This window comes from Chelonia mydas, chromosome 1 (assembly GCF_015237465.2).
Source record: "Chelonia mydas isolate rCheMyd1 chromosome 1, rCheMyd1.pri.v2, whole genome shotgun sequence".
NCBI classification, from domain to species: Eukaryota; Metazoa; Chordata; order Testudines; family Cheloniidae; genus Chelonia; species Chelonia mydas.
This window is the reverse complement of record NC_057849.1, coordinates 76,078,434-76,104,347: the sequence shown is the minus strand read 5'-3', so window position 1 is coordinate 76,104,347 and position 25,914 is coordinate 76,078,434. Positions and strand designations below refer to the sequence as shown.

General features: G+C 41.6%; 1 protein-coding gene across 9 annotated transcripts in view; it reads left to right on the top strand.

Annotated features, from left to right (window-relative positions):
• DACH1 (dachshund family transcription factor 1) overlaps positions 1-25,914 on the top strand; it is a 464,038-nt gene that overhangs the window by 325,195 nt on the left and 112,929 nt on the right. For 5 of the 9 annotated variants that reach the window (XM_037895071.2, XM_043533854.1, XM_043533847.1 and 2 more), the window contains 2 exons: positions 16,439-16,574; positions 18,239-18,376. In XM_037895071.2, coding sequence (XP_037750999.1) covers positions 16,439-16,574; positions 18,239-18,376 — 274 coding nt within the window. The remainder of the gene's footprint in view (positions 1-16,438; positions 16,575-18,238; positions 18,377-25,914) is intronic. The other 4 variants (XM_043533850.1, XM_037895094.2, XM_037895076.2 and 1 more) reach the window with 1 other exon arrangement.

The window sequence follows — 25,914 nt, the reverse complement described above, 5'->3', positions numbered from 1 at the left end:
ATGAATGACAACTGAAAAATGGCTGAAACATTTATTTTTATTTTTAATTGGTCTTATTTTGGTTAAAAAACGGTCTTCAGTAAGAAAAAGAAGAAAAAATAAATGTTCAGACTATCTGGAAGTGAGGGAAATCCTATTGAAATAGTGATCTTGTGTAAGAAAGGAGAGAGATGGAAGATGTAAATATATGCTAGTCAGTTATCCAGATGATACAAATCCTGTTATAGGGTATTAAGGGAGTTAGCAAATTAATGGCCTTTTTGAAACTTTCAAAATAACCCTTGTTGTTTAGGGTTTTCTGAAACTTTAGGTACAAACTAAAGGGAAGATGAAACACTACCCTGTAAAACCAAAAATCATTGTATGTAGGTGTCACAAAGTCACAAGGCCTAGTCTATGCCCCAGCTTGTCACCAGTCTCCTGGGAGTAACTCCTTTTAGTACACCAGGCCCCAAGGAACCACACAGTTCCACTAGGACAAGCCTGTGGCATCCAAGACTCCAAAATTGGGCTGTCAGCACCAGCTAACCCTATCTCTGTGGTTCTCTGCAGTGAATCCAGCCAAGCCAGAGTCCTGCAGGAAGCTTGTACTGTGCCCCTTTAGTGTGCAATGCTTTCAGTGAGAATTTACAGTGCAACTAGCAGCCTTTTCAAAACATGGTAACCATTTATTAGTCACTTGGCTATAGAATCTGAAATTCATTTGTAACCTAAGAGAGGCAGAAGTTAAGCCATAATCCACCCCAATCAAACCAGTGCCATGATGAGCCAGCCAAGCTGTGATGGACGTCATCTCTTGCTCTCTCTGTCTCTCTTCTTCCCTCCACTTGTCTGGGGTTTCCTGTTGTTAAGCATTTGATGGTTCAGTCATTGGTAATTGCTTTGTCTTTCTGTGGGGGTTGATTTGGGGTTGGTTTCAACCAGTTGTTTAATGACCCTGTTCATTTCATATAGACAGCCAGTAATACCCATACCCATACCTGTGCTGTTTTAGAAGGAGACTTAAAATGTTTGTACAATGCAAAGTGCAGAGGCAAACTGAGGCACACATAGGATTCATAAAAAATATTACATAAAATTCCCACATTGTCACACTGGGGTTGAGGAGATAACCAAGGAACTAATTTATACTCCTCTGGTGAGTTCATTTTGAAAGAAAGCCGTTTCAGGAATACTTCTCCCATGGGTCCGGGAAATATCAATAGGCATTTGCAAAAGAAATAACAGGTGACTGAGGAGTAACAGGTCTGTACTTTGGTCATTGCAGAAGAGATCAAAATAGTCTCCTTGCAAATGAAAGGAAATCAATGTCCCCTTTCAGAGAGGTCTGCATATTGTAGAGAACTTACAAATTAAAAGTTGAGGATTCACTGAAGAAAGATAATTTATATGTCCATCTCTTTCTTCAACACCAGATGCTTCAATCTGAGAACATGAAGTAGAGAATGATTGGTTGTTGGGTTTTTTTTTTTTACTTCAGTTAGGGCAATCAACAACTTTTTCTAAGGAACCTGCTCTTACAACCTGTTCTCAACCTCAAGACAATCAAAGTCTTGAGCAGCCAGCCATGGGGGAGGGGGGGGAGAATGGGCCTTGCCCTCCCCCCTTTTCTACAAAGGTTCTGGTGCCCTTGGCTTGGGGGGAAGAGCATTGCCATAGTATCAATTGACTGAGGACAGAAAAAGAGTACCACTGAAGGAGCAGGACTCTCTAAACAGGAGAAAGGTGAAAATTAGCCCACACGATGAGGACTATGCAAACTACAAAAGAGTCCAAGAGATGAATGATCAACCAGACTGGAGTGATGGAAGAAGACACAAGGGAGAACCCTGAATAGAAGGGACACTGAGCAGAGATGCCCTGAGAATGAATTTAGGAATTTACATCTAACATGTTGACTGGCAGTTGCTAAGGTTTAAGGGAGAGTGCAGAACAGGGTAGAAACTCTCTTGACACATTCAGTAGTACACCAGGGAGTACATGGAGGAAATCCCCCTCTTTCTCTGATCTGAATCTGGGGAACTGGGCAGATTAACATTTTTTTCTAAAAGAGCATGGATTTCTGCTTCCATGAAGTTACAATGCTAAAGGGCAACGTTATTGGGCAAAAACAAGGGCCTAGAAGTGACAAGGGCCTAGAAGAAGTTTGATTATATACCGACCCATCTCCTTTTCCTACCTGCTGAGGAGGAGCAGGGACCAACCTCATACAAATTGCTTGAGGTGCCCTCTCTTGGAATGAAGAGGAGGTCTGTAAGTACAGGGGTTGAGGCCTGGGACAACTAAACTTCAGTAAGGGTGCTTTGTGGCAGGGTTCTAGAAGAAGAGTTCTGGTTATTCCTGAGAGGATGAGATGGAGCTGCTGGATCAAAAGAACTGCCTGCAAAAAAGGAGAAGAGGGCTGATGAAACTCCTTTCTGTGTGAATAGGAGGAAGAAGGCAAATATGAAACAGAGCAGAGGAGCCTTCTTTGTGGGACTCCCTTCATCCAGTTTGAGAGGAGGTGACAGGATGGAAGGTCTTGCAGGGTTATTTGGAGTGCTCTGGAACAAAGATGGAGTGAATAGTGATTCTAGGGGTGTTCACCACAATCTCATAAGTCCTGTAAAACAAGAGACAGTACCTTTTCGTGTCCTCTGGAAATAACACTATATACAAAGATAATGTGGAATGTGACCTGTTCTTGATCCTGTGGCATGGAGGCAGACAGGAAAATCTAGATCCTGAAAGGAAACTGTGCTTTGAGAGTCTTTTTCCCATTTATCAGAAGCCACATGGAGGAGGGCAGAGGGTACCAGGAAATTTTTTTTAATTAATTAATTAATTAATTAAAGCGATGGGAAGATTTTATCGTGAAAAGGCATGGCCACACATGGAGAAGGAAGGCCAGGATAAGAAAAGAATGGAAGACATCTTATGATCAGCGCAATCTATATGAGAGCTGAAGGACTGATCGATCAAGGTGATCAATTAATTTTAAAGAGACTGGATATTGTGAGTCTGAAACTTCTAATACCAGGGAAATAAAGGTGTGGGAAAGGTTGCTCTATCTCCTCTGGGGTGAAAGACAAGAGCTTCCTGGTGGGAAGATTGTGGGGCCAAACTTTCAAACGAGGTCAGTGCCAGATTTTCAAATGCTCAGGATCCACAACTGAGACCAGATTTTTAAGAGTTAAGCTCCCATTTAGGCATCAGAATAAGGATCAGATTTTCAAAAGGGTATAGCACCCAGCAGATCCCATTGTGACACTTATAACTAGCTCTTTTGAAAATCTGACCTCTTATTTTGGTGCCTAAATGAGAGCTGAGCTATTTTGAAGAGCTGTCCCTTAATGTATTTGACTTTAGGGGTGCTAGTAGGCAAAATTATGCAGTGCTACTAATAGCTAATAGTTTAACATGTGTCCTAAAATGCCCAGGAGAGTTGCTGGATCCCTGGCTGGATCAATGCTTTCTAGAATTTTAGAAAAGAAGAGGGCAGAGTGCGGTTTTTGTGCTACCTATGATAGACACATCTTTGCCTCTTGTTTCCTTCTCAGTGAAGCCTGTCTGTAAAGCCCATCTTCCTGTTGCCAGGCAGGATTGGAGAAAAAGGAGATATGCCAAACATTTCTCAATAGCCACAAAAAAGAAATGTGGGAGGTGACAGATAACTGGATAAAAAGCAAATGTGCAGTGATCATCAAAGATAGAAATAAGAGTGATCCTGGTAATTACCAACCCTTATATCTAACATCCATTACCAATAAAATAATGGAGTAAATATCCAAAGAAAACAAATAATTAAATGTCTAGAACCATGAGCAATACTCAGTTTTACAGATGCATGAAGCAAATCCTAAATAACCAAAGCAGAAGAGAAATCCGTCTGCATGCTCCGAGATAGAGGGTCATGGTCTAATTATAAAGTAGGAAAGCTGACTGTTTCTTTTTAACAAATTTCATGGGCTTTCTGTAATCCAGTACAATTTTGTGGTGATAGGTTTTTTAGAAATGCCATTGGATTGGTGGTTCTTGCTCAACAAAGTTGATTCACTTTTGGGTAGAACCAGAAAATGAATGCTTGAAGTGAAAGTAGTACATATAATGGGCCAGCAGATCACAGGAGGGAAGATCTGTGGCCATTAAGGAGATGGTTGTAGCTGCCTGGTCTTCTGCATGAAGGTTTCTCTAACATCTGCCAGCTAGCAATGTTCTCCAAAGGACCATCTACCAAAAGGAGATTGCTGGATTTTACAGCACTGCAATGACATACAATCTCTCCCTGTCCTTGACATGCCTCCACTGGGCCCCTGACTCTCTTACTGTTCTGTTTAATGGGTAGCAAGTTTAATTAATAGGTAGCAGGTTTAAAACAAATAAAGGGAAGTTCTTCACTCAGCACACAGTCAACCTGTGGAACTCCTTGCCTGATGAGGTTATGAAGGCTAGGACTATAACAGGGTTTAAAAGAGAACTGGATAAATTCATGGAGGTTAAGTCCATTAATGGCTATTAGCCAGGATGGGTAAGGAATGGTGTCCCTAGCCTCTGTTTGTCAGAGGGTGGAGATGGATGGCAGGAGAGAGATCACTAGATCATTACCTGTTAGGTTCACTCCCTCTGGGGCACCTGGTATTGGCCACTGTCAGTAGACAGGATACTGGGCAGGATGGACCTTTGGTCTGACCCAGTATGGCCATTCTTATGTTCTTATGAAAGTTCCAGGTGAAAGGTCAGGATTCGCTTTGGAATCCTTAGCTATGAGTCTATGACTTGGACCTAAATGACTCAGAGGTAGTAGAGTGTGGAAGAGAATCTTCCTCAATATATTTGGCTTTTAGTAAAGCTTCTGGTATGCATTGGGCCAGTGGTGGGCAACCTGTGGCCCGCACACAGCCCATCAGTGTAATCCACTGGCGGGCTGCCAGACAGTTTGTTTACATTTGCGCAGCTGGCCGTAGCTCCCAGTGGCTGTGGTTCACAATTCCCGGCCACTGGGAGCTGTGGGAAGCGGTGCGAGCCACAGGGACATGCTGGCTCCAGGTTGCCCACCACTGCATTAGACACACTAAGATTTTGCCACTGGAAAATGTCCCTCTTTTATAGCAATGGTTGGAACTCTAATGCAGACAGGGTGGCAGCCAAAGCTGCAGCTTGGTCTATTCTTCAGTGGCGTTGAATTGATAAGGGATGGGCATACATTTTAGAAAGAAAAAATGTGTAGACACAGCCTAGGGGACATTCACAAGGCCCTGGAAAGAGTCACTGTCAGAGCCAGAATTAAAATTTAGAAAGTTTTGACTCTTCTTTCTCTAATTTAGTTATATTGGTCTGAAAGTGGTATTTCACATCAGTCAAAAGACAGCTATTATAGTGTATTTTGCTGAAGTCGAGTCTGATTTATTAACTGAACATGTTTTTATACATTTCCTTTTTAAAAAGTTTTTAAAATAAAGTGCTTTTGAAATGTCATTTTACCTAAATCCATCTTTTCTCCACAAACACCCTGGTGAAAGGATAGAATAACATTCCAATATTGATATTCCAGCACCATTAGTTTATTAGTGTGCCCCTTTTAGAGCAAGGAAGTATTTAAATTTATTATTACTAGCATTTCCATTTATTATTGCAACTAGCTTTAATAAAGACAGAAAATTACAAGAGATTGTATATTATTGATTGGTGGAGTTACGAAGCAAGACTGTAAAGCAGTGAGCTGAGGTATTACATTAGTAATACTCTTGCCTACCATAGTTCAGTCCCTTGTCTGTTGAGGTTAAAGGGTATTCCACAAATGAACTGATAAACCCAGTTTACATAGTTCCCTCATAGACTTTCTCATGCTGTGTCTTATTACATGTGAATAAAACTCATTATCTGGTTTGTTTCAGTAATAATTATATTAGTTAGTCCTATGCATTCCTTTTGCTGTCTCCATTTTATAATATATGCTGTAATAGCACGCATAAATAAATAGGGTAAGCAAATTAAGTGGTTTAAATAAATTAATTTACTCTGAAACTCTGTATCTTATCTTATATGCTCACTGGATTTCATTTTAATGAAACCCTTCAAAGACCAATATATTGTATGCCAAACAGTGACATTATATATTTAATTAAATGATTAAATATGGTCTGTTTCAATTTATACTGAATCTGTACACTGTGGATACTTAAATCCTCCTAAATCTAAAGAAATATATCTTCTATGTTCTGAGAACATCTGCATTCTAATCCTCCACTTGACTACTCGGTTCATGGGCATATAAACACAATCAAACTCATAATAAGCCTAGAGCTATGATGCAGTTAAACTTTCCTCATCAATGTTTTTAACTTAAAAAATAGAGACTATTAAAGTGGAATCCACTTAAATGTCTTGATACATTGTTCTAAAAGGTCCTCACCCTCTCCATTAATAGGCCCATTGAGTCCCTGTGCAATCACAACAGCATGCATAACAAACATTCACAGTAAACTTTAACCTGAGCAATTTTATTGATTACTATAGATAGATGTGTTGTTCATTTCCTTTGGAATGCATTCAACAGACCAAATGTTCATCCAGCTACTGTGTGTGCTATATAATGACAATCAGAGCTGTTGCAAATTCTGTCTGGGGTTTAAGGAAGAACAGCATGCTCTTTCTGCAAGAGGCTTGTCTACATTAACAGCAGCAGGCTTTCATGTGTGCCCCTAACGCAAACAGAAGTTGTATTATTGCATTATGTCAGAAATAAAACTGGTTGGAAAACAGTAGGGAAAAATTAAGTTTCTGGTTTTTGTCAAATTTCTGATCAGGATTATTCAGGAAATCCTGACTTTCAGTGACAGAAAATGAAATTATCTGCTCAGTTGATGTATCTCTGAGAAAAGTCAAATATAGAGAGTACTTCAAAGGACTTTTAAATGAATATTTAGAAATAAAATAGCATCCTCAATGATTGATAAACTTCTTTAAATGATTTTTTTCCTGTAATTTTTTTAACCTAAAATACATTATATACCTTTATTTAAACTCCTTTGGGGCTCTGTAAGTCAAGCAGAAAAGTTAGTCAGAAAGGCAGCTGTAGGGTTCTAAGCCCTTTTTGGAAATCTAACCACTTGTTTAAGTGTCTAATTGGGAACTGAATGTTTTTGAAAATCTGCAGTGAAATCCTAGCTTCAGGGAAGTCAATGGCGCCAGGATTTCACCCTGTTTTTTTAGGCCCTGATCCTGAAAAGATTAAAACACACACTTAACTTTACACACTGTTGGTCTGATCCAACTCCCATTTAAGTCAATAGAAGCCTTTCTGTTCATTTCAGTGAGAGCGGGAGCAGGGCCTGTGATAGTTTCATTAAATTTATTGAGATTCTTACTGAGAAAGTAGGGCAATCGACTAGCTATCTGAGGTGCCTGTACACAAATGCCAGAAGTCTGGGAAACAAACAGGAGGAATTGGAAGTCCTGGCACAGTCAAGGAACTATGATGTGATTGGAATAACAGAGACTTGGTGGGGTAACTCACATGACTGGAGCACTGTCATGGATAGGTATAAACTGTTCAGCAAGGACAGGTGGGGGAAAAAAGGTGGAGGATTTGTACAGTATGTAAGAGAGCAGTATGATTGCTCAGAGCTCGAGTATGAAACTGGAGAAAAGGCTGTTGAGAGTCTTTGGGTTAAGTTTAGAGGCGAGAGCAACAAGTGTGATGTCATGGTGGGCATCTGCTATAGGCCACCAGACCAGGAGGATGAGATAGATGAGGCTTTCTTTGGACAACTAACAGAAGTTTCCAAATCACAGGCCTTGGTTCTCATGGGGGACTTCAGTCACCCTGACATCTGCTGGGAGAGCAATACAGCAGTGCACAGACAATCGAGGAAGTTTTTGGAGAGTTTTGTAGACAACTTCCTGGTGCAAGTGCTGGAGGAAACAACTAGGGGCTGTGATCCTCTTGACCTGCTGCTCACAAACAGGGAAGAATTGGTAGGGGAAGTAGAAGTGGGTGGCAACCTGGGCAGCAGTGACCATGAGATGGCCGAGTTCAGGATCCTGACAAAAGGAAGAAAGGAGAGCAGCAGAATACAGACCCTGAACTTCAGAAAAGCAGACTTTGATTCCCTCCTGGGACTGATGGGCAGAATCCCCTGGGAGGCTAATATGAGGGAGAAAGGAGTCCAGGAGAGCTGGCTGTATTTTAAAGAAGCCTTATTGAGGGTTCAGGCACAAACCATCCTGATGTGCAGAAAGAATAGCAAATATGGCAGGCGACCAGCTTGGCTTAACAGATAAATCTTCGGTGAGCTTAAACACAAAAGAGAAGTTGACAAGAAGTGGAAACTTGGAGAGATGACTACGGAGGAGTATAAAAATATTGCCTGAGCATGCAGGGGTGTCATCAGGAAGGCCAAACCACAACTGGAGTTGCAGCTGGCAAGGGATGTGAAGGGTAACAAGAAGGGTTTCTACAGGTATGTTAACAACAAGAAGAAGGTAAAGAAAAGAGTGGGACCCGTACTGAATGGGGGAGGCAACCTAGTGACAGATGATGTGGAAAAAGCTGAAGTACTCAATGCTTTTTTTGCCTCGGTCTTTGCAGACAAGGTCAGTTCTCAGACTGCTGCACTGGGCACAACAGTATGGGGAGGAGGTGAGCAGCCCTTAGTGGTGAAAGAACAGGTTAAGGACTATTTAGAAAACCTGGACATGCACAAGTCCATGGGGCTGGATGCAATGCATCTGAGGGTACTGAGGGAGTTGGCTGATGTGATTTCAGAGCCATTGGCCATTATTTTTGAAAACGAGTGGCGATCGGGGAAGGACCCAGATGGTTGGAAAAAGGCAAATGTAGTGCCCATCTTTAAAAAGGGGAAGAAGGAGAATCTGGGGAACTATTGCAGACCAGTCAGCCTCACCTTAGTCCCTGGAAAAATCATGGAGCAGGTCCTCAAGGAATCCATTTTGAAGCACTTGGAAGAGAGGAAGGTGATCAGGAACAGTCAACCTAGATTCTCCAAGGGCAAGTTATGCCTGACCAACCTGATTGCCTTCTATAATGAGATAACTGGCTTTGTGGATATGGGGAAAGAGGTGGACATGGTATACCTTGACTTCAGCAAAGCTTTTGGTCTTGTCTCCCACAGTATTCTTGCCAGCAAATTAAAGAAGTATGTATTGGATGAATGGACTATAAGGTGGATAGAAAGCTGGCTAGATCGTCAGGCTCAGTGGGTAGTGATCAATGGCTCGATGTCTAGTTGGCAGCTGGTATCAAGCAGTGTGCCCAAGGGGTCGGTCCTGGGGCTGGTTTTGTTATACATTTTCATTAATGATCTGTATGATGGGATGGATTGCACCCTCAGCAAGTTCATGAATGACACTAAGTTGCGGGGAGAGATAAATACACTGGAGGGTAGGGATAGGGTCCAGAGTGACCTAGACAAATTGGAGGATCGGGCCAAAAGAAATCTGATGAGGTTCAGCAAAAACAATAGAATGCCTAGAAGAATCCCATGCACTGCTACAGGCTGGGGACTGACTGGCTAAGCAGCGGTTCTGCAGAAAAGGACCTGGGGATTACAGTGGATGAGAATCTGGATATGAGTCAACAGTGTGTCCTTTTTGCCAAGAAGGCTAAAGGCATATTGGGCTGTGTTAGTAGGAGCACTGCCAGCAGATCAAGGGAAGTGATTATTCCCCTCTATTCGGCACGGGTGAGGCCACATCTAGAGTATTGCGTCCAGTTTTGGGACCCCCACTACAGAAAGGATGTGGACGAATTGGAGAAAATCCAGCGGAGGGCAACGAAAATGATTAGGGGGCTGGAGCACATGATTTATGAGGCGAGGCTGAGGGAACTTGGGTTATTTAGTCTGCAGAAGAGAAGAGTTCAGCTGTTCTCAGTGGTGGCAGATGACAGAACAAGGAGCAATGGTCTCAAGTTGCAGTGCGGGAGGTCTAGGTTGGATATTAGGAAAAACTATTTCACTAGGAGGGTAGGGAAGCACTGGAATGGAATCTCCATGCTTAGAGGTTTTTAAGGCCCGTCTTGACAAAGCCCTGGCTGGAATGATTTAGGTGGGGTTTGTCCTGCTTTGAGCAGGGGATTGGACTAGATGACCTCCTGAGGTCTCTTCCAACCCTAATCTTCCTTGATTCTATGATCACTCACAGTGTGTTTGTGTGGAAGGAAAGGATAAACATGCATGGAATTCTTTGTCTCCACCTCCCGCCGGCATAGATTGGCTACACGGGAGACCTTACAGTGGTGCAGCTGCAGCAATACCGCTGTACGATTTATTGTTAGACATAGCCTAAATCTCTGAATGAGTGAGGCTTTAGTTAGTTGCCTAGGTGGGAGATGTTGGGGCGTGAGGTCTTTTGAAAATCTGGACTTAATTGTTAAATAATTGTTAGAGACCTATTTACATGATATATCATAATGATTCTGTTAGTGGGCCCAATTCTGTGAGATTCTGCGCTCCCCCAATTCTGAGGGGGTTGTTTTATTTTATTATTGTCTTTTTTTACCAACAATGTTCTAGGCCCTTAGGAGTCATTGGAAATTGAGAGTGCTCAGCAGTTGCAGGACAAGACCCCCCCAAAAGACAGTCCTTCAAATTATAATCCCTATGGGTACTCAACCTTAGGATGTACATTTGCCCGTGAACTCCTGATATTTTAGCTGGCAGTATCTGCAGGTCACACTTGTGCGCTACACACCCGCACGCTCAGATGCAAGGATATATAGGGAGAGCAATACCCACCACCAGTCCAGTTCCTTCTCAACCACCTTCAGTCTGAGATAGTTTTATGGTGTCTGTTCTTAGCCTTATAGCTACTGCCTTATTCTGTAATTTTTTTTAGCATTTTGTTTAATTTTGTTTCTTATTTATTTTAAGCAGAGGCTTATGCTTTTTGGGGGTGGTCCCCCTTTTCCTGGGCCTTTCTTTTTATCCAGGGCCTTCTTTATCCTCAGCCTTTCTCTGTCTGTGGCCTCCTTTTTTACATTGTGCCAAAGAGTCCAGGTTTCAAACTTGCCACAGGTCTTTCTCCCTCAGCAATAGGCATTCTAGCTACCTCAGACAATCTCATGTCCCATCAAAGTGCAAGGTATGCTCCGGGTTTAAGAGAAGATCTAGGAAGCTGAGGGAAGACAGGCTGAAGCTCCTCCTGATTCAGCGTTCTGTGAGACCTGTGTGGTCCAGTACCCCTCCACTGCCGTACATTGGCCTCCTCCATTCAGACTGCTTCATTAACTTCAGCCTTCAGTAAGCAGAGACTATGGGGCAGCTTTGGGAGTGAAGAAAACCCATTCCCTGGAGAGAGATTCCAGAAGAATGGGAAAGTCACCTGTGAGGCTAGGGACCAAGGACACCTTGTATCCTCGTATGGGTACTGCTGAAGCCTCCATGAGGTACCCAAAAATCAGACTTCTAGTATACCCTGCACCAAGAAGTCTTCTAGTTAACTGCACTGAACAGCACCATCATTGGTACCAGAGGAGGATAACTTCAGACACAAGGACTCCTCTAGGAGCAGGGACTCTTCTAAGAAGCCTTCAGTGCATGCTCTGGTATTGTCTTTCTTGGGCCACTGACACAACAAAAGCAAGGACTATGCTTTCATATCATCTCTGGTACCATTTGAGATTCCTGTGGAGCACTTCCCAGGCTCTCCAGTACTGATCAGTTTCCTTTCCCATTAGGATTTAGTTGCTGTTGACACTGGAATTTCTCTCTTTAACAGGTACTGAGAGGGATCTTTTGCCGGCACCATCACAACCTTTGGAGCCACAGCTCCCATTCTTGCTTCTGTATCCCACTCCTTTCCCTTATAAACCACCACAGTGGACCTTCTAGAACCCCTGGGATAATTATACTGACCAGTGTTACATAGTGTCCTCCTGCAAAAGGCCTCATCCAGACCAACAGCAACTGGTACCGCAGTACACTCCCCAACAGGAGGACCACTTGGAGGAGCAAGAGCTAGAGGTTGGGGAGAAGACACCACCATCTGACAAGTCCTCCTCCTCCCCCAATGAGGCAGTTATCCCAACCCCCACCATCTTATGCAGATGATTGCAAGGCCTTTCAAGACCTGTTAAAAAGGAAGAGGAGTCACTCCAGATTCCCTGGGAGGAGATCCAGAAAGTACAACACTCTCTTTTGAACATTCTGTCTCCCAGGGCAAGGTTGCCTTTCGCATTAATGAGGCATTACTTTCACCATCCTGCACTGAATGGAAGACACCTACAACCATCGCACCCACTTGCAAGGGGGCTGACGGAAATATTATGTACTGTCCAAGGATCTGGAATAATTTTTTCTCACAACTCCCCTCCTCCCGCCAACTTCTTGGCAGTGGATGCTGTCAATGAAAGGAATCGAGAAGCTTGCTCCAAATCAACTCTCTTGGACAAAGAGCTTGAGTGTCTTTTAGGTCATAAGATCTATTTGTCACTTGTTCTTCAGTTTAGGGTTGCAAACTATCAAGTCTTCATGGCAAAGTATGATTTCACAAATTATGGAAAATGTTCACATTTTATTTATCATTTTCCCCAAGACCAAAGAGAGCAGCTTCTGGCCCTCTTTGTGGAAAGCCAGATGATCTAAAAAAATATTCTACAAACTTCCCTCAGCCAGCTTACACAGCCTCGTGTTCAATGGCAACTGACATCATCATGCATTGAGCCTCCTGGCTGCAAGCCTCTGTCTTCCCAAGGAAGTGCAGAATATGATGGAGGATCTTCCCTTTGAGAGGCCTAAGATCTTCAGTAAGAACACTGATGGTTACCTCCATTCTCTTAAAGATTCCAGGGCTACTCTGTGACCTCTTGAAATTTATACCTGCCCCATTCAAGACTACACCTTCAGTGCCTCCAGGCCTGGCTCAAGACTGTTTACACTCAAAGCTAGTACAATCTTTCCAAATGGCTGACCTTAATACCTCCCACCCCCCAAGAGTTCTCAACTTCCTCAACTGGTGGAAGGATCCTTGCAAGGTTTGTGTGGCAGTCCCCTTTTAATGTCCATCCTCATCAAGGGTCATCACCATGGGTGCCTCCCTGCTGGGTTGGGGTACCCATTTCCAAGACGTTACATCCCAGGACTGGACTCCCCATGAAGGGTCCCTCCAAATCAACATTCTCAGACTCAGAGCAACCACTCTGACAAAATGATGCTGGACAACAGAGTGGCATTATACTGCATACATTGGCAAGTGGGAGATAGATCAATCCTTGTGCACAGAGTCAATGTAAGTGTAGAACTTGTGTATAGCTCATCACATAGACATGTCAAAGGCCTATGTGCCCGGCCTGCAGAACACCATAGCAGACTCCCTGAGCACTTTCACCAAAATCATGAGAAGAAACTCAGCTTCTCAGTCTTTCAGAGCATTTGTCAGTCCTGGGGCCTTCTGGAGACAGATCTCTTTGCAACACCATCCAATGTGAAGTGCCATTGACTCTGCTCAAGGGGAGGTTATGACCACAACTCAGTGGGGGATGCTCTCCTCATCCCTTGGCCTCTTACCCTTTTAGACACCTACCCTCCAACGCCCTTGATCCTCAAGGCTCTGAACAAACTAAAGCAAGAGAGAGAACAACAACCATAAGTTTATGGAGGAGATGGTATGATGGGATAACATGGTTTTGGTAATTAAATATTCATGGTAAATAGGCCCAATGGCCTGTGATGGGATATTAGATGGGGTGGGATCTGAGTTACCCAGGAAAGAATTTTCTGTAGTATCTGGCTGGTGAATCTTGCCCATATGCTCAGGGTTTAGCTGATCGCCATATTTGGGGTCGGGAAGGAATTTTCCTCCAGGGCAGATTGGAAGAGGCCCTGGAGGTTTTTCGCCTTCCTCTGTAGCATGGGGCATGGGTCACTTGCTGGAGGATTCTCTGCTCCTTGAAGTCTTTAAACCACAATTTGAGGACTTCAATAGCTCAGACATAGGTGAGAGGTTTTTCGCAGGAGTGGTGGGTGAAATTCTGTGGCCTGAGTTGTGCAGGAGGTCAGACTAGATGATCATAATGGTCCCTTCTGAGCTAAATATCTATGAATCTATTCTGATAGCACCATCATGACTGAAGCAAGTGTGGTTCCCCATTTTACTTCATCTCTCTCTGCAGGCATATTTCACTTTCCACTGATGGTAGGTCCCCTGACACAGGAACCAGGCACCAAGACCCTCCCTGAACATCTCTTCACTGTGCGTCAAGGCTTGATTCCTTGATGGATCTCGGGCATAGAACTGGACTGTTCTCCCAAAGTTAAGACTATACTTCTGAGCATTAGAAAACCCATCAGAAGGAAAACCTACCCATAAAAGTGGGAGTGTTTCCAATCCTGGTGTACTCATCAATCTATATCCCCCTCCAAGTCGCTCCTTACAACCATGCTCAATTACCCACTTTAGTTTAATTTAAAAATGCAAGGTTTGACACTCAATTCCATTAGGTCCACCTAACTGCCAATACAGCCTTATACCTACTAGTTGAAAGGTTGTCTGTTTTCAATCACCTCGCACAGTGAGGTTCCTTAAGGGTTTATGTAACCTCTTTCCCTATGACAAGTAGCTCTACTCCTCCTTGGGACCTTAGCCTATTTCTCAATGTCCTGAGATATCCTCCATTTGAATCCATGGGCAGCTGTTCATTCCTTCATTTGTTTTCTAAGACTACATTCCTCATAGCCATAACCTTGGCCAGAAGGGTAGAAGAGCTAGGGCCACTTGTGGCTGACTGCCTGTACACAATTTTCTACCATGTAAAAGTAGCTTATACTCCCATCCTCACTTCCTGCCTAAAGTCTGATCAGAATTCCATATCAATCAAGTCATTCAACTAGCAGTATTCTACCCTGAATCTTAGTCCTCAAGAGAAGTGGCTAGTCTTCATAATCTGGCTGAGAGACGGGCTCTTACCTTCTACCTTAATAGAATGGAACCATTCCAGGCCTTTCAAATACTCTTTACCTCCTTCACAGAAAGGATGAAGGGGCAACCAATTTTTACTCAAAGGCTATCAAAATGGGTTTCATTATGTATCTCAGCTAGTTATGAAGCTTCCAGTGTGCATCCCCAACCTTGAGTGACTGCCCATTCCACAAGAACTCAATCTACCTCTTAAGGACATCACCATCATGGACATTTGTAGGGCCACCACCAGGTCATCCATTCACACATTCTCCAAGCATTACAGTGTTGTATCTGTTCCAGGGCAGATATGACTTTCGGTGATGCTATTCTCTGAGCTGTACTGTATCTGTCTCCTTAACACCCACTTCCTCATAGAAATACTGCCTGAGAGTCTTCTAAGGTGGAACTATAACTCAAAAAAGTCTCCTAAGATGGAACTATAACTCAAAAAAAAAAAAAGAAGAAGAAGAAGAAAAAGAGAAAAAGGAGAGGTTACTTATTTGTACAGTAACTGGAGTTCAAGATGTTTTGTTCCTATGGGTGCTCCACCACCCAACCTCATTCCCCTCTGATGTGAAGTCTTACTTCGACTTTATTGTTGGAAAGGAACTGGGATTGTGGCCTGCCTTCCCTCTATACCCTCACACTGGAGCATGAGCATGTGTTCTGTGCAGGCACAGCTAACTAAAATCTCTGATCAAGTGTGTAAGGTCATGTGCGCATGCTAAGGTGGAGCACCAAAGCATCTCAGAGAACTCCAGTTACTGTACAGGTAAGTAACTTCTCCTTCTCCAGTAGCAACACTCACCTCCCTTTGTTCATTCTTTCTGCACCAAAGCTGCATAAATATCGGATATTTCTGATTCTTACATTAACTTCCGGTACAGCTTTTTCACCAACACAGGCCCAGCCTGTTTCAGAAAGGATTCATTCAAAAAATATCGAGTACTTATGAACACAATACATTTTCTGTGCAACTAGTTAGTATGTCAAAAGCTTTCTGCTGTAGCTGTTTTATTTAGTTAGTGCCGGATTGTGAATATTTTACTCATCCGATAGTCCCATTGAAATGAATGTGACCATTTGAGGAGTAAGGTTCTCAACAAATGAGTAAGGATGTCAGAGTGTTGCCCTTATTTATTTATAAAATTATAATATCATCCACTTTCTCACGATACTGGTTACTGCAATCACAGCCAAAATAGGTTTTTGCAAACATAACTCCATGTCATAAAAAACAAGATGCTGTTAAATATAGTTGAGGGAGTCAGTTAAAAAGCCTGACTCAATGGTTAAGTCTTTTGCTGCATTATAGAAGACAGGCTCTGGTGTTCTAGAGGTATGAACCTTCCTCTGAGAATCGCATGCCACAAGTCCTGGAGAGTCAAGTCAAGTCAACCCCAGGAATAAACAAGAGTAACTGAGCAGAGTGGGATTAGATATTGCTCAAATAACAGGGAGATCCTGTAGAGGAAATGATGTTCAATAATCAGGAGATCTGTTGTCTTTAATGTGTTATCTTGTTTTTGTGGGGGTGTAGGAACGTGTTCCAGACAGCCCTTCTCCTGCTCCTTCCCTTGAAGAAGGTCGAAGACCTGGCAGCCATCCATCATCTCATCGAAGCAGCAGTGTGTCCAGCTCACCTGCACGGACTGAGAGCTCATCAGACAGAATCCGTAGGTCACATTCTTCTCCTTGTCACCATTTTAAATTTGATTAAGTTAAGCTATTTTTTTCTAACCAAAATACCTTAAGTCTAAGTAGATCTAGATGTACCATGTTCCGAAGTTCAACTGCAATAGCTATCGCCCAACATTAAGTTCCCCAGTTTACAGTATCATAATGTATGATGCTTCATTAATAGGTACTGATGAAAACTGCCATTATGTCATATTAAGCATAAAGATATAAGCTATGAAACAGAATTGCAGCGAGAAAGCAATTTGCTAGACTAATTTCAGAACTGAACATATACAAACTGTGACACATTTATGTATTTTACAGTTTTATTTAATTCTGCTACCCTAGTTGGACTTCTATATTAAAACTGACTTCAGAAGTGACATTTTATGGGATAGTTCAATTTAAAAAAAAATAATTCTAGGTGAAATACATTTTTTAAAAAAATCTGCACACACATTAGGGTGGGGAATGTGGTACAAGTAATATTTTGACTTCAGAACTCACAAGGGATAGAATCAAATTAAACTGTGAAATTTCATGAAATTTTTGTGAAGATTCCGTGTCTAAGATTTGTGCATCCCTGGAATCTTAGGTACTCCAATGCAGTAGCCTGGAAATTGAAGGTTTTAGACCATATTATTTTATGCATATTAAATGCAATTTATTTTACCCTGTCCACACCTTTTCATCTTTTTTGGCTAAGTTGCAGACTTTTGTACTAACAACACAGCACTGCATTTCTGAAGTTGTCAGTTGGTGAAACCAAAGGTTTTGGTCCCTTAATAAGAGGCAGTTGAGATTTTTAGCTCCTGTGTAAACATAGGGAGGCATTTTGGGATTCTAGTTAGATAAACACATTGGATGGATGTTTCAGGCTTTCTGCAGACTCAGGAAGGTAACACTATATTGGTTTAGACTTGAATAATATTGTAAAGATTATTTTCATAACCATGAGTAACAAAAACAGTTTTAAAAAATGAAATCTTAGATTGTAGGGCAACATATTACAACAATGCCTGGATTCTGTAGTAAATTCCGTAATCACAGAATAGCAGCTGAGGTCAGAAGCTCTCCATATTGTCCCTGGATCAGGGTAATAGAGTTCCTCAGCCATTGCAGACATTTTTTTAAATTTTAAAATAAAACACCTAGGCCTGTTCCACTTGCCATACCACATCCCATTTCTAATAACTGCTTCTCTATGTGTGGTACCTGCAGGGGCAAGATGGCTGCTTGAGAAATAGGGATTAAATCCAAAAAAGGAGTGGAGAGCTAATCTACAGGAGTTCCCTGAACCTCATTCTTAGGTTATGTGTTTTTGCCATTGCTTTCTGGGCTAGTTTTTTCTCAGAATGTGTCAGCCTCTTGCCCAACTGGCTTATATGGGATTCTGGCTTTTGTGCCTCAGAAGGCTGGGTTTAAGGGGCCGGCTGAATGGAGACAATAGAAATTAGATGTGGAGAGGACCTACCAGACTAGCTTCCTCTGAGTGGATTTAATATCACTAATTAAATGACATTGAGGTTATTAGTTTTCTTGTACAATTGAGACAGTATCTAAAAAAATAGCGACATGAGTAATATTGTTAACATTATTTTAATTTTGTGTATGTGTGTTAATATTGTTGTTGGTTTTTTGTCTATGTGTGTATGACTAGCAGCTGTACATCAGAATGGGCTATCCATGAATCAGATGCTGATGGGTTTATCACCTAATATCCTACCTGGCCCGAAAGAAGGTGATCTGGCTGGTCATGAGGTTGGACATGAGACTAAAAGAATACATATTGAGAAAGGTAACATACATTGTATGCTCTTATGGATTTTATGTCCTTATGATATCATATATGTGTATATATATATATGAATGAGACCCTGTTCTCAGTAGCTGCATGATATTTATTATTATTATTATTATTATTGTTATTAATTATTATTATTATTATTTATTATTAATGTCGTGGCATAAGTGAGACCCTAAATGGCTTTTCTGTCTCTTCTCCTATTTTATAGTCTAGTAAGGAGTATATTGTTGAATAATAGCTATAAAGAGAAAAACTAAATAAATATTACATAGAAGGATGGATATAAAAAATGTAGGCCTGAACTATTTCCTCATGATCTAGGTAAATGACTGCACTATTATATGCAGTATTGTTGTAGCCATGTTGATGCCAGGCTATTAGAGAGACAAGGTGGGTAAGGTAATATCTTTTATTGGACCAAATTCTGTTGGTGAGACAAGCTTTTGAGCTCACACAGAACTCTTATACTTCTTCTTCTACAGGGTGCTTGTATTTAGCAGTGATACTCTGAGTTAGTTTCCCAGACCTGAAGAAGAGCTCTGCACTTTTCATAGTATTTTCATGAGAGATAACAATGATTTTAGATAATTGTTTCATCTGTAATCCTCCAACAAAAAACATAAGTTGCTAAAAATCATTCTCTATGTGATTGACTTTGATGAGCTGATTTTCAGAAGTGCTGAGCACCATGGATATTGGGCTATGCACTGGGAAAAAGGCGAGAGTAATACACAGCTGCAACAACACCCAACAGCATAAAATGAGACTGCTGCATATTAAGTACTTTATTTTCAATTTAATTGACTATCTGACTTCAAATGTATGAGTTAGATTAATGGTCTATTAGTGTTTCGATTAATTGTAGGACCATTTCATCATGTTGTGTGTACAAACATGTTACATTCCATGTATACTCGAAATATTAACTGAATTCTTCAGTATTTATATTTCATACGGAATTTTTACTTAAACTACACATAAACATTGAGCAAGCTTTATAGAGCTGGAAAATGGTATCAGTGGAAGAGGAGTTAGAAATAGGAGCTGTTTCCCTTAGTAAAAAAATTCTCTGGGAAAGGTGAGTCAGAAGAAATTAGCTCTTTGGGACAGGTACAAAATGTAAGAGCCAGTCACTTTAATACAGCTGGATAGAATGCCTGGAACAGTAATAGCTGTAAGAGCTTACCTTTTCTGTCCCATGTCTGAACAGTGAGATATGAAAAGAGAATTAAAATCTGGACACTTCTATTCTGGACAGGTGGCATCTTTAATAAAATTACCCTAAAAATAATGGAAACAACATTTCTTTTATATAAACCATTAATTTTGGTTCATTACACTCACAACCTGTATTAGCTTCTTATATGCCCCACTTAGCACCTACAAATGGTATCCCTGCTGAGGAGTATGATGTGATCAAATAGGCTTGTTTTAAATTTCAGTAAATGTTTCAGTTTTAGCCCACTGACATCGCACATTTTCCCTGTGTAGTCAGCATGGTAAACCTAGCAAACAGCAGCACATATTGGGAATTGTTACCATTTGTCCTATAAAAAAATTAAAACAACAGGAACATGACTTTTGTTTCTAATGGTTCCCCAAATGTGTTTCCCCATGCGGCCACCAGTTCAGCTTGCCGATAAAATTTGTTCTTTTTGAAACTGCTGAAGATTCTCTTTCTTCAACAGTCATTGTTTAGGTCAAACCTTCTGTTTTTCCTTTTCTTTCTCTCTCTCTCTGTTCCAGCCTACTGAATTAATGGTAAATATTCATGGGCTATCTAGATTGATAGGGCATACTAAATTAAAAATTGTTTTCTGTCATGACCACATTTATCATATCTCCCATACCAGCTCTCTAACTTTTATACTAAACTTATCTGTATTAAAACAAGTGATTCCATTCACAGATATTTGTGGAGATGGTAATTATCGGTTAGTGTCGCTATGGCCCTGACATTCAGATCTGCAGCTTGCTGCTACCACCTCTAATCTGTCAAAAGGCAATTTTATATACATAGCATGGAAATACTCAGGCATTGTCTGAATCTGCCTTGTCCTTGTCACCTGACTTTAAAAAAAATCATGAGTTTTGAATATGAGACATTAAGAATTTATGCATTACTCTGTTTTCTTCTAAGACATATTTGTGTCAATCCATCAGTTGGAACTAGAATGACTTTTAATTACAGCTGTGAGAACTTGGGAAATCCCACCTGGTGAAGAAGCCTATGTTTCTTTTCTTCCTTCTCCCTCCCCCAATTTTTTTAAACCAAAAAGCTCTCCAGGTCCTGAGCTTAGGGAGAAATTAATTAAAATCAATGGGAAATTTAAACATGAGAAAAAGTTAGGGCAATGAAATCTAATAAAGACACTATTTTAAGAAGGTCCAAGAGAAGCCAGAAGGGGCCAATTATGATTGATTCAAATGATGGGCTTGGTCAAGGAGAGAGAACATCATGTATCTTGGGCAATATATGGAGCTATTCTAGCCACTCTCTACAGTACAGTATAGCATAATAATTATAGATTTAGTGTATATGTAGCTGCATTTTGCTTGTTGTTAATAGACAGCAGAACAAACAAAGGAAGTATTTCTTCACACAATGCACAATCAACCTGTGGAACTCATTGCCAGGGGATGTTGTAAAAGCAAAAACTATATCTGGATTCAAAAAAGAATTAAATATGTTCATGGAGGATAGGTTCATCAATAGCTATTAGCCACGATAGTCAAGGATGCAACCCCATGCTCCCGGTGTCCCTAAATCTCTCACTACCAGATGCTGGGACTGGATGACAGGAGATGGATAACTTGATGATTGTCCTGTTCAGTTCATTCCCTTTGAAGTATCTGGCATTGGTCACTGTCAGAAGACAGGATGATGTGCTAGATGGACTGTTGGTCTGGACCTAGTGTGGCCATTCTTATGCTCTACTTGCCCTTTCAGAATATTGTTATCCATTTGAATTACTTTATATAACTGGCTTAATTGATTCTATTGTTGTCTACTTTTAAAGTCCAGTCTCTCTTAGGGCCTGATTTTGCAAAGGGCTGAGTGACCTCAACTCCCATTGAAGTCAATCTACCATTAGCACAATGGGAGTAGGGCTGGACTCCATTGGCTTAATCCATAGCCCATGAATATCAGTGGAAAGATTACCATTGGTTTCAGTGGACCATGGATCAGGCCCTAGATCAATACTTCTTGCAGCAAAAAAAGGAGAATATCCTGTTCTCCAAAAAACTATTATGTGCACCTTTAAGAAAATCTGTAAGTCTACATTTTCAGTGTCCATGCTTGCTCATCAGAGGGTAACAAATTTTCCAACTACACTGAAAATGTACTGCAAAATTGCAAATGATCCTGGGAAGGAGGTTAGCTGAAGTGTCTGACAGCAGTTATCATTAAGACAAGTTGTCTTCATTTCAGCAGCCTGTAAATTAGGAATCCTGTCGTGATGCATATTTTTTTTAAAAAAATATTTAAATAGGATTACACAAAAAAATCAGTATTATGAAGTGGTAGAGTTGTATGTTAGATAATGTTGTCAAGAACAGTTTAGTTCTTTTCAACTCAGTGCTAAAGCTAAGACTAGGAGCTGCTGCAAGTAATAAAAAAAGTGACCATAGGGGCACAAGAGTTGGTTCTCGATAATCCCACATATTTTGCTGAGATACTGTGGTTACTAGGACATCAGATTAGAACCTTCTTCTGTCTGCACGTACTTATAATTTTAGATTGAAACCAATCTTAGGTGAAGCTTGAATGTCATTCTTACGTTTTAAATTGAATAAGTTATTTGAGGTGTTATAGAAAGGGCACTCTCCTTTTGAAAACGGTATATGCTGTTTTCAGTTTCTGTAATGAACTGTTTACTGTCTTCACAACAAAAGCTAAACTAGCCTTTTCCGAAATTTATTTTAACTCTGGTATTAATGGAAATACACCAGAAGTTCTCAAATTTTTGTATTGGCGACCCCTTTCACACAGCAAACCTATGAGTGCGACCCCCCCTTATAATTTAAAAACACGTTTTAAAATATATTTAACACTATTATAAATGATGGAGGCGAAGCAGGGTTTGTGGGTGGAGGCTGATAGCTTGTGACGCCTCATGTAGTAACCTTGCGACCCCCTGAGGGGTCACGACCCCAGTTTGAGAACCCCGATCTACACTAATCTCCTTTAAAATGCCATAGTACCTGCATTTGAGATATAACTCTCTGATAACCCCCATAATTTTCTCTTATTTCATACAAATATATTATATTTTATGCCCCTTGGGACATGACCAGTCCCAGATAGCCAGCCGGTACATGTCCTAGAGTTATGACTACTTAGCCTGGAAAATAAAAAAATAAATTATTTCAAAAAGCCAACACTAAAGAGTGAACAACAGAACCTAATTTAAATATTCTGATGATTTGACTAGAAATACATCTAGCATATTCACCATTACCCTCAACCCCCAAAAGAGCAAATAAATGTTTGTTATAAAAGTTAAGGACAAAGAAACAGTTTTGGCATCACTGTGCATTCTCATTTACTGGAACCATCTCCCACCCAAGTCAGAAACCACATGCTCAAGAACATACATTAGCTCTTGGCTTACATAGAATTTTAGTTAGTTATCCAAGAAAACTCTTTTTATGGAAGGAGTCTTGAACAGCTGGGATGAATTTGTATTCACAAACCTTCCACTTGATAAATTATGCTCACACAAATCTTAATCTCTCCATTTTCATCTATGTACAGTAACTCCTTGCTTAACGTTGTACTTATGTTCCTGAAAAATGCGACTTTAAGCAAAATGATGTTAAGTGAATCCAATTTCCCCATAAGAATTAATGTAAATAGAGGGGGTTAGGTTCCAGGGAATTTTTTTTTCACCAGACAAAAAACTATATTATATATATATATATATATACACACACACAGTATAAGTTTTAAACAAACAATTTAATACTGGTACACAGCAATGATGATTGTGAAGCTTGGTTGAGGTGGTGAAATCAGAGAGTGGGATATTTCCCGGGGGATGCCTTACTGCTAAATGATGAACTAGCAATTGGCTGAGCCTTCAAGGGTTAACTCATTGTTGTTAATCTAGCCTCAAACTCTACAAGGCAGCACGAATGGGGGGAGGGGAGACAGCATGGAAGACAGAGACAGAGACACACACCCTGTGTGTGAGAGAGAGATGCGCATTGCTCCTTTAAATACACTGACCCCACTCTTAAGTACACTGCCTTTTTAGGTTAATCAGCAAGCTGAGATGGCAGCTGCTGCCAGGAAGCTCCCTCTGTCCTGAGCCCTGTTGTGTCCCCCCCGCTCTCTGGAAGATGGGGTAAGCAGGGTGCAGGAGCAGTGGGAAGATGAACACCCTGACATTAGCCCCGTCTTTCCCTCCCCGCACAGCAAGCAGGAGGCTCTGGAGAGCAGCTCCAAGGCAGAGGGCAGGAGCAACACATGGCATTGGGGGGAGGGACAGCTGAACTGCGGGCAGTTGATAGCCTGCTGGGCAGCTGCAGCACAGGGAATTTAGGGGAACGGGGAGCTGATGGGGGGCTGCTGGTCCACCCTGGTTCCAAGCCCCCACCAGCTAGCTGCAAGAGGCTGCTCTTCCTGCAAGCAGCGGACAAAGCAGGAGGCTGCCAAACAGCATTACAAGGGAGCATTGCACAACTTTAAATGAGCATGTTCCCTAGTTGATTAGCAACAAAAAACTGGGAAGACTTTAAGTGAGGAGTCACTGTATATGCACACATTTTGTGTGTGTGTGTATGTCCTTATACGTACTCCATATTTACGTGAAGTGGAAGCAACCAAGACATGAACATAACTTTAAATACTGTGACAAAGTTCCTCCTCCACCTTGGTGGGTTCTGCAGTTATTCGCAGATTTTGCTTGCCTCAGAGATTCACAGCATCCCTCAGTTTGGCCACTTTCGTGGCTCAAATCTGCCCTTCACTCAGATAACCTCATCACTGGCCAGCATGGGGAAAAAAGAGTAAGAACAATTCCCACAGTTTCTGCTGATCCACCATGTGGTTTGGGGACCAGTTCAGAGACTTTCCCCTCTGGTGGAAGCTCCTGTATTGGGTCAGGAGTTGGGAGGTTTGAGGGGAACCCAGGCCCACCCTCTACCCCGGGTTCCAGCCCACGGCCCTGTGGACTGCAGCTGTCTAGAGTGCCTTCTGGAACAGCTGCCTGACAGCTACAATTCCCTGGCCTCCTCCCAACACCTTCTTTGTCTTTGCCACAGGACCTTCCTCATGATGTCTGTTAACGCTTGTACTCCTCAGTCCTCCAGCACCATGTCCTCTCGCTCCCAGCTCCTTACGCGCACACCTCACTGGAGTGACACACACTGGAGCGACACTGGAGTGACAGCCTTTTTAAACCAGGTGTCCTGATTAGCCTTAATTAATTCTAGCAGCTTCCCAATTGGCTACAGGTGTCCTAATTAGCCTGCCTGCCTTAATTAGTTCTAGAAAGTTCCTGAGTGTTCTGGAATAGTCCCTGTTATCTTACCCAGGGAAAAGGGACCTGCTTAACCTGGAACTAATGTATCTACCTTTGACCACTCTCTTGTAGCCATCTGACCTGACCCTGTCACAATACCTAGATATTGTATTTGTAACTTTGTTCTTTCCTCCCTTATTCTCATTCTATTTTCTCTTGCTACTACCAATTCCCACGGCTCCCATTGGCCGGGAATGGCAAACTGTGGCCACTGGGAGCTGCAAGCAGCCGTACCTGCGGATGCTCAGATAAACAAAGTATCTTGCGGCCTGCCAGGGGCTTACCCTGAACAAGCCGTGAACCAAGTTTGGGAATCCCTCTTCTTTAGCTTAAATAACTCTTCACCCTCCCTCATGTTTACCCGCTGATGGATTTATAGAGAGTAATCATATCCTCTCTCAATCTTCAATTTGCTAGGCTAAACAAGCCTAGGTCTTCCATTCTCCATCATAAGATAGGCCCTCCTTTCTCCTGATCATCTTAGTAGCTCTTCTCTGCACCTGTTCCAGTTGGAATCAATATGGGCAACTGGAATTGTGCACAATATTCCAAATGAGGTCTTACCAGTGCCTTGTACAGTGGCATTAATACTTCTATAACTCTCCTGGAAATGTGTCACCTGATACAATTTAGGATCACATTTGCCTTTTTCACAGCTGCACCACATTGGTGGCTTACAGTCATCCTGTGATCAACCCACTCACCCAGGTCTCTCTCTTTTTCTGTCGCATCTAACTTATGAGTCACCAGATTTTCCCAGAAATTCTTATTATTAGACTTTCAGTGCATGACCTTGCATTTGTCCTATTTAATTTCATCCATTTCTGTCACTCCGGTCTTCAAGACCATCCATATTTTCCTGTTTAATATGCTGGTCCTTCTCTGTATTGACAATGCCTCCCAACTTTGCATCATAAGCAAATTTCATTACCAAACTGCTAATTTTTGTGCTAAGGTAATTAATAAAAATACTGGATAAGATTGGTCCCAAGATCAAAC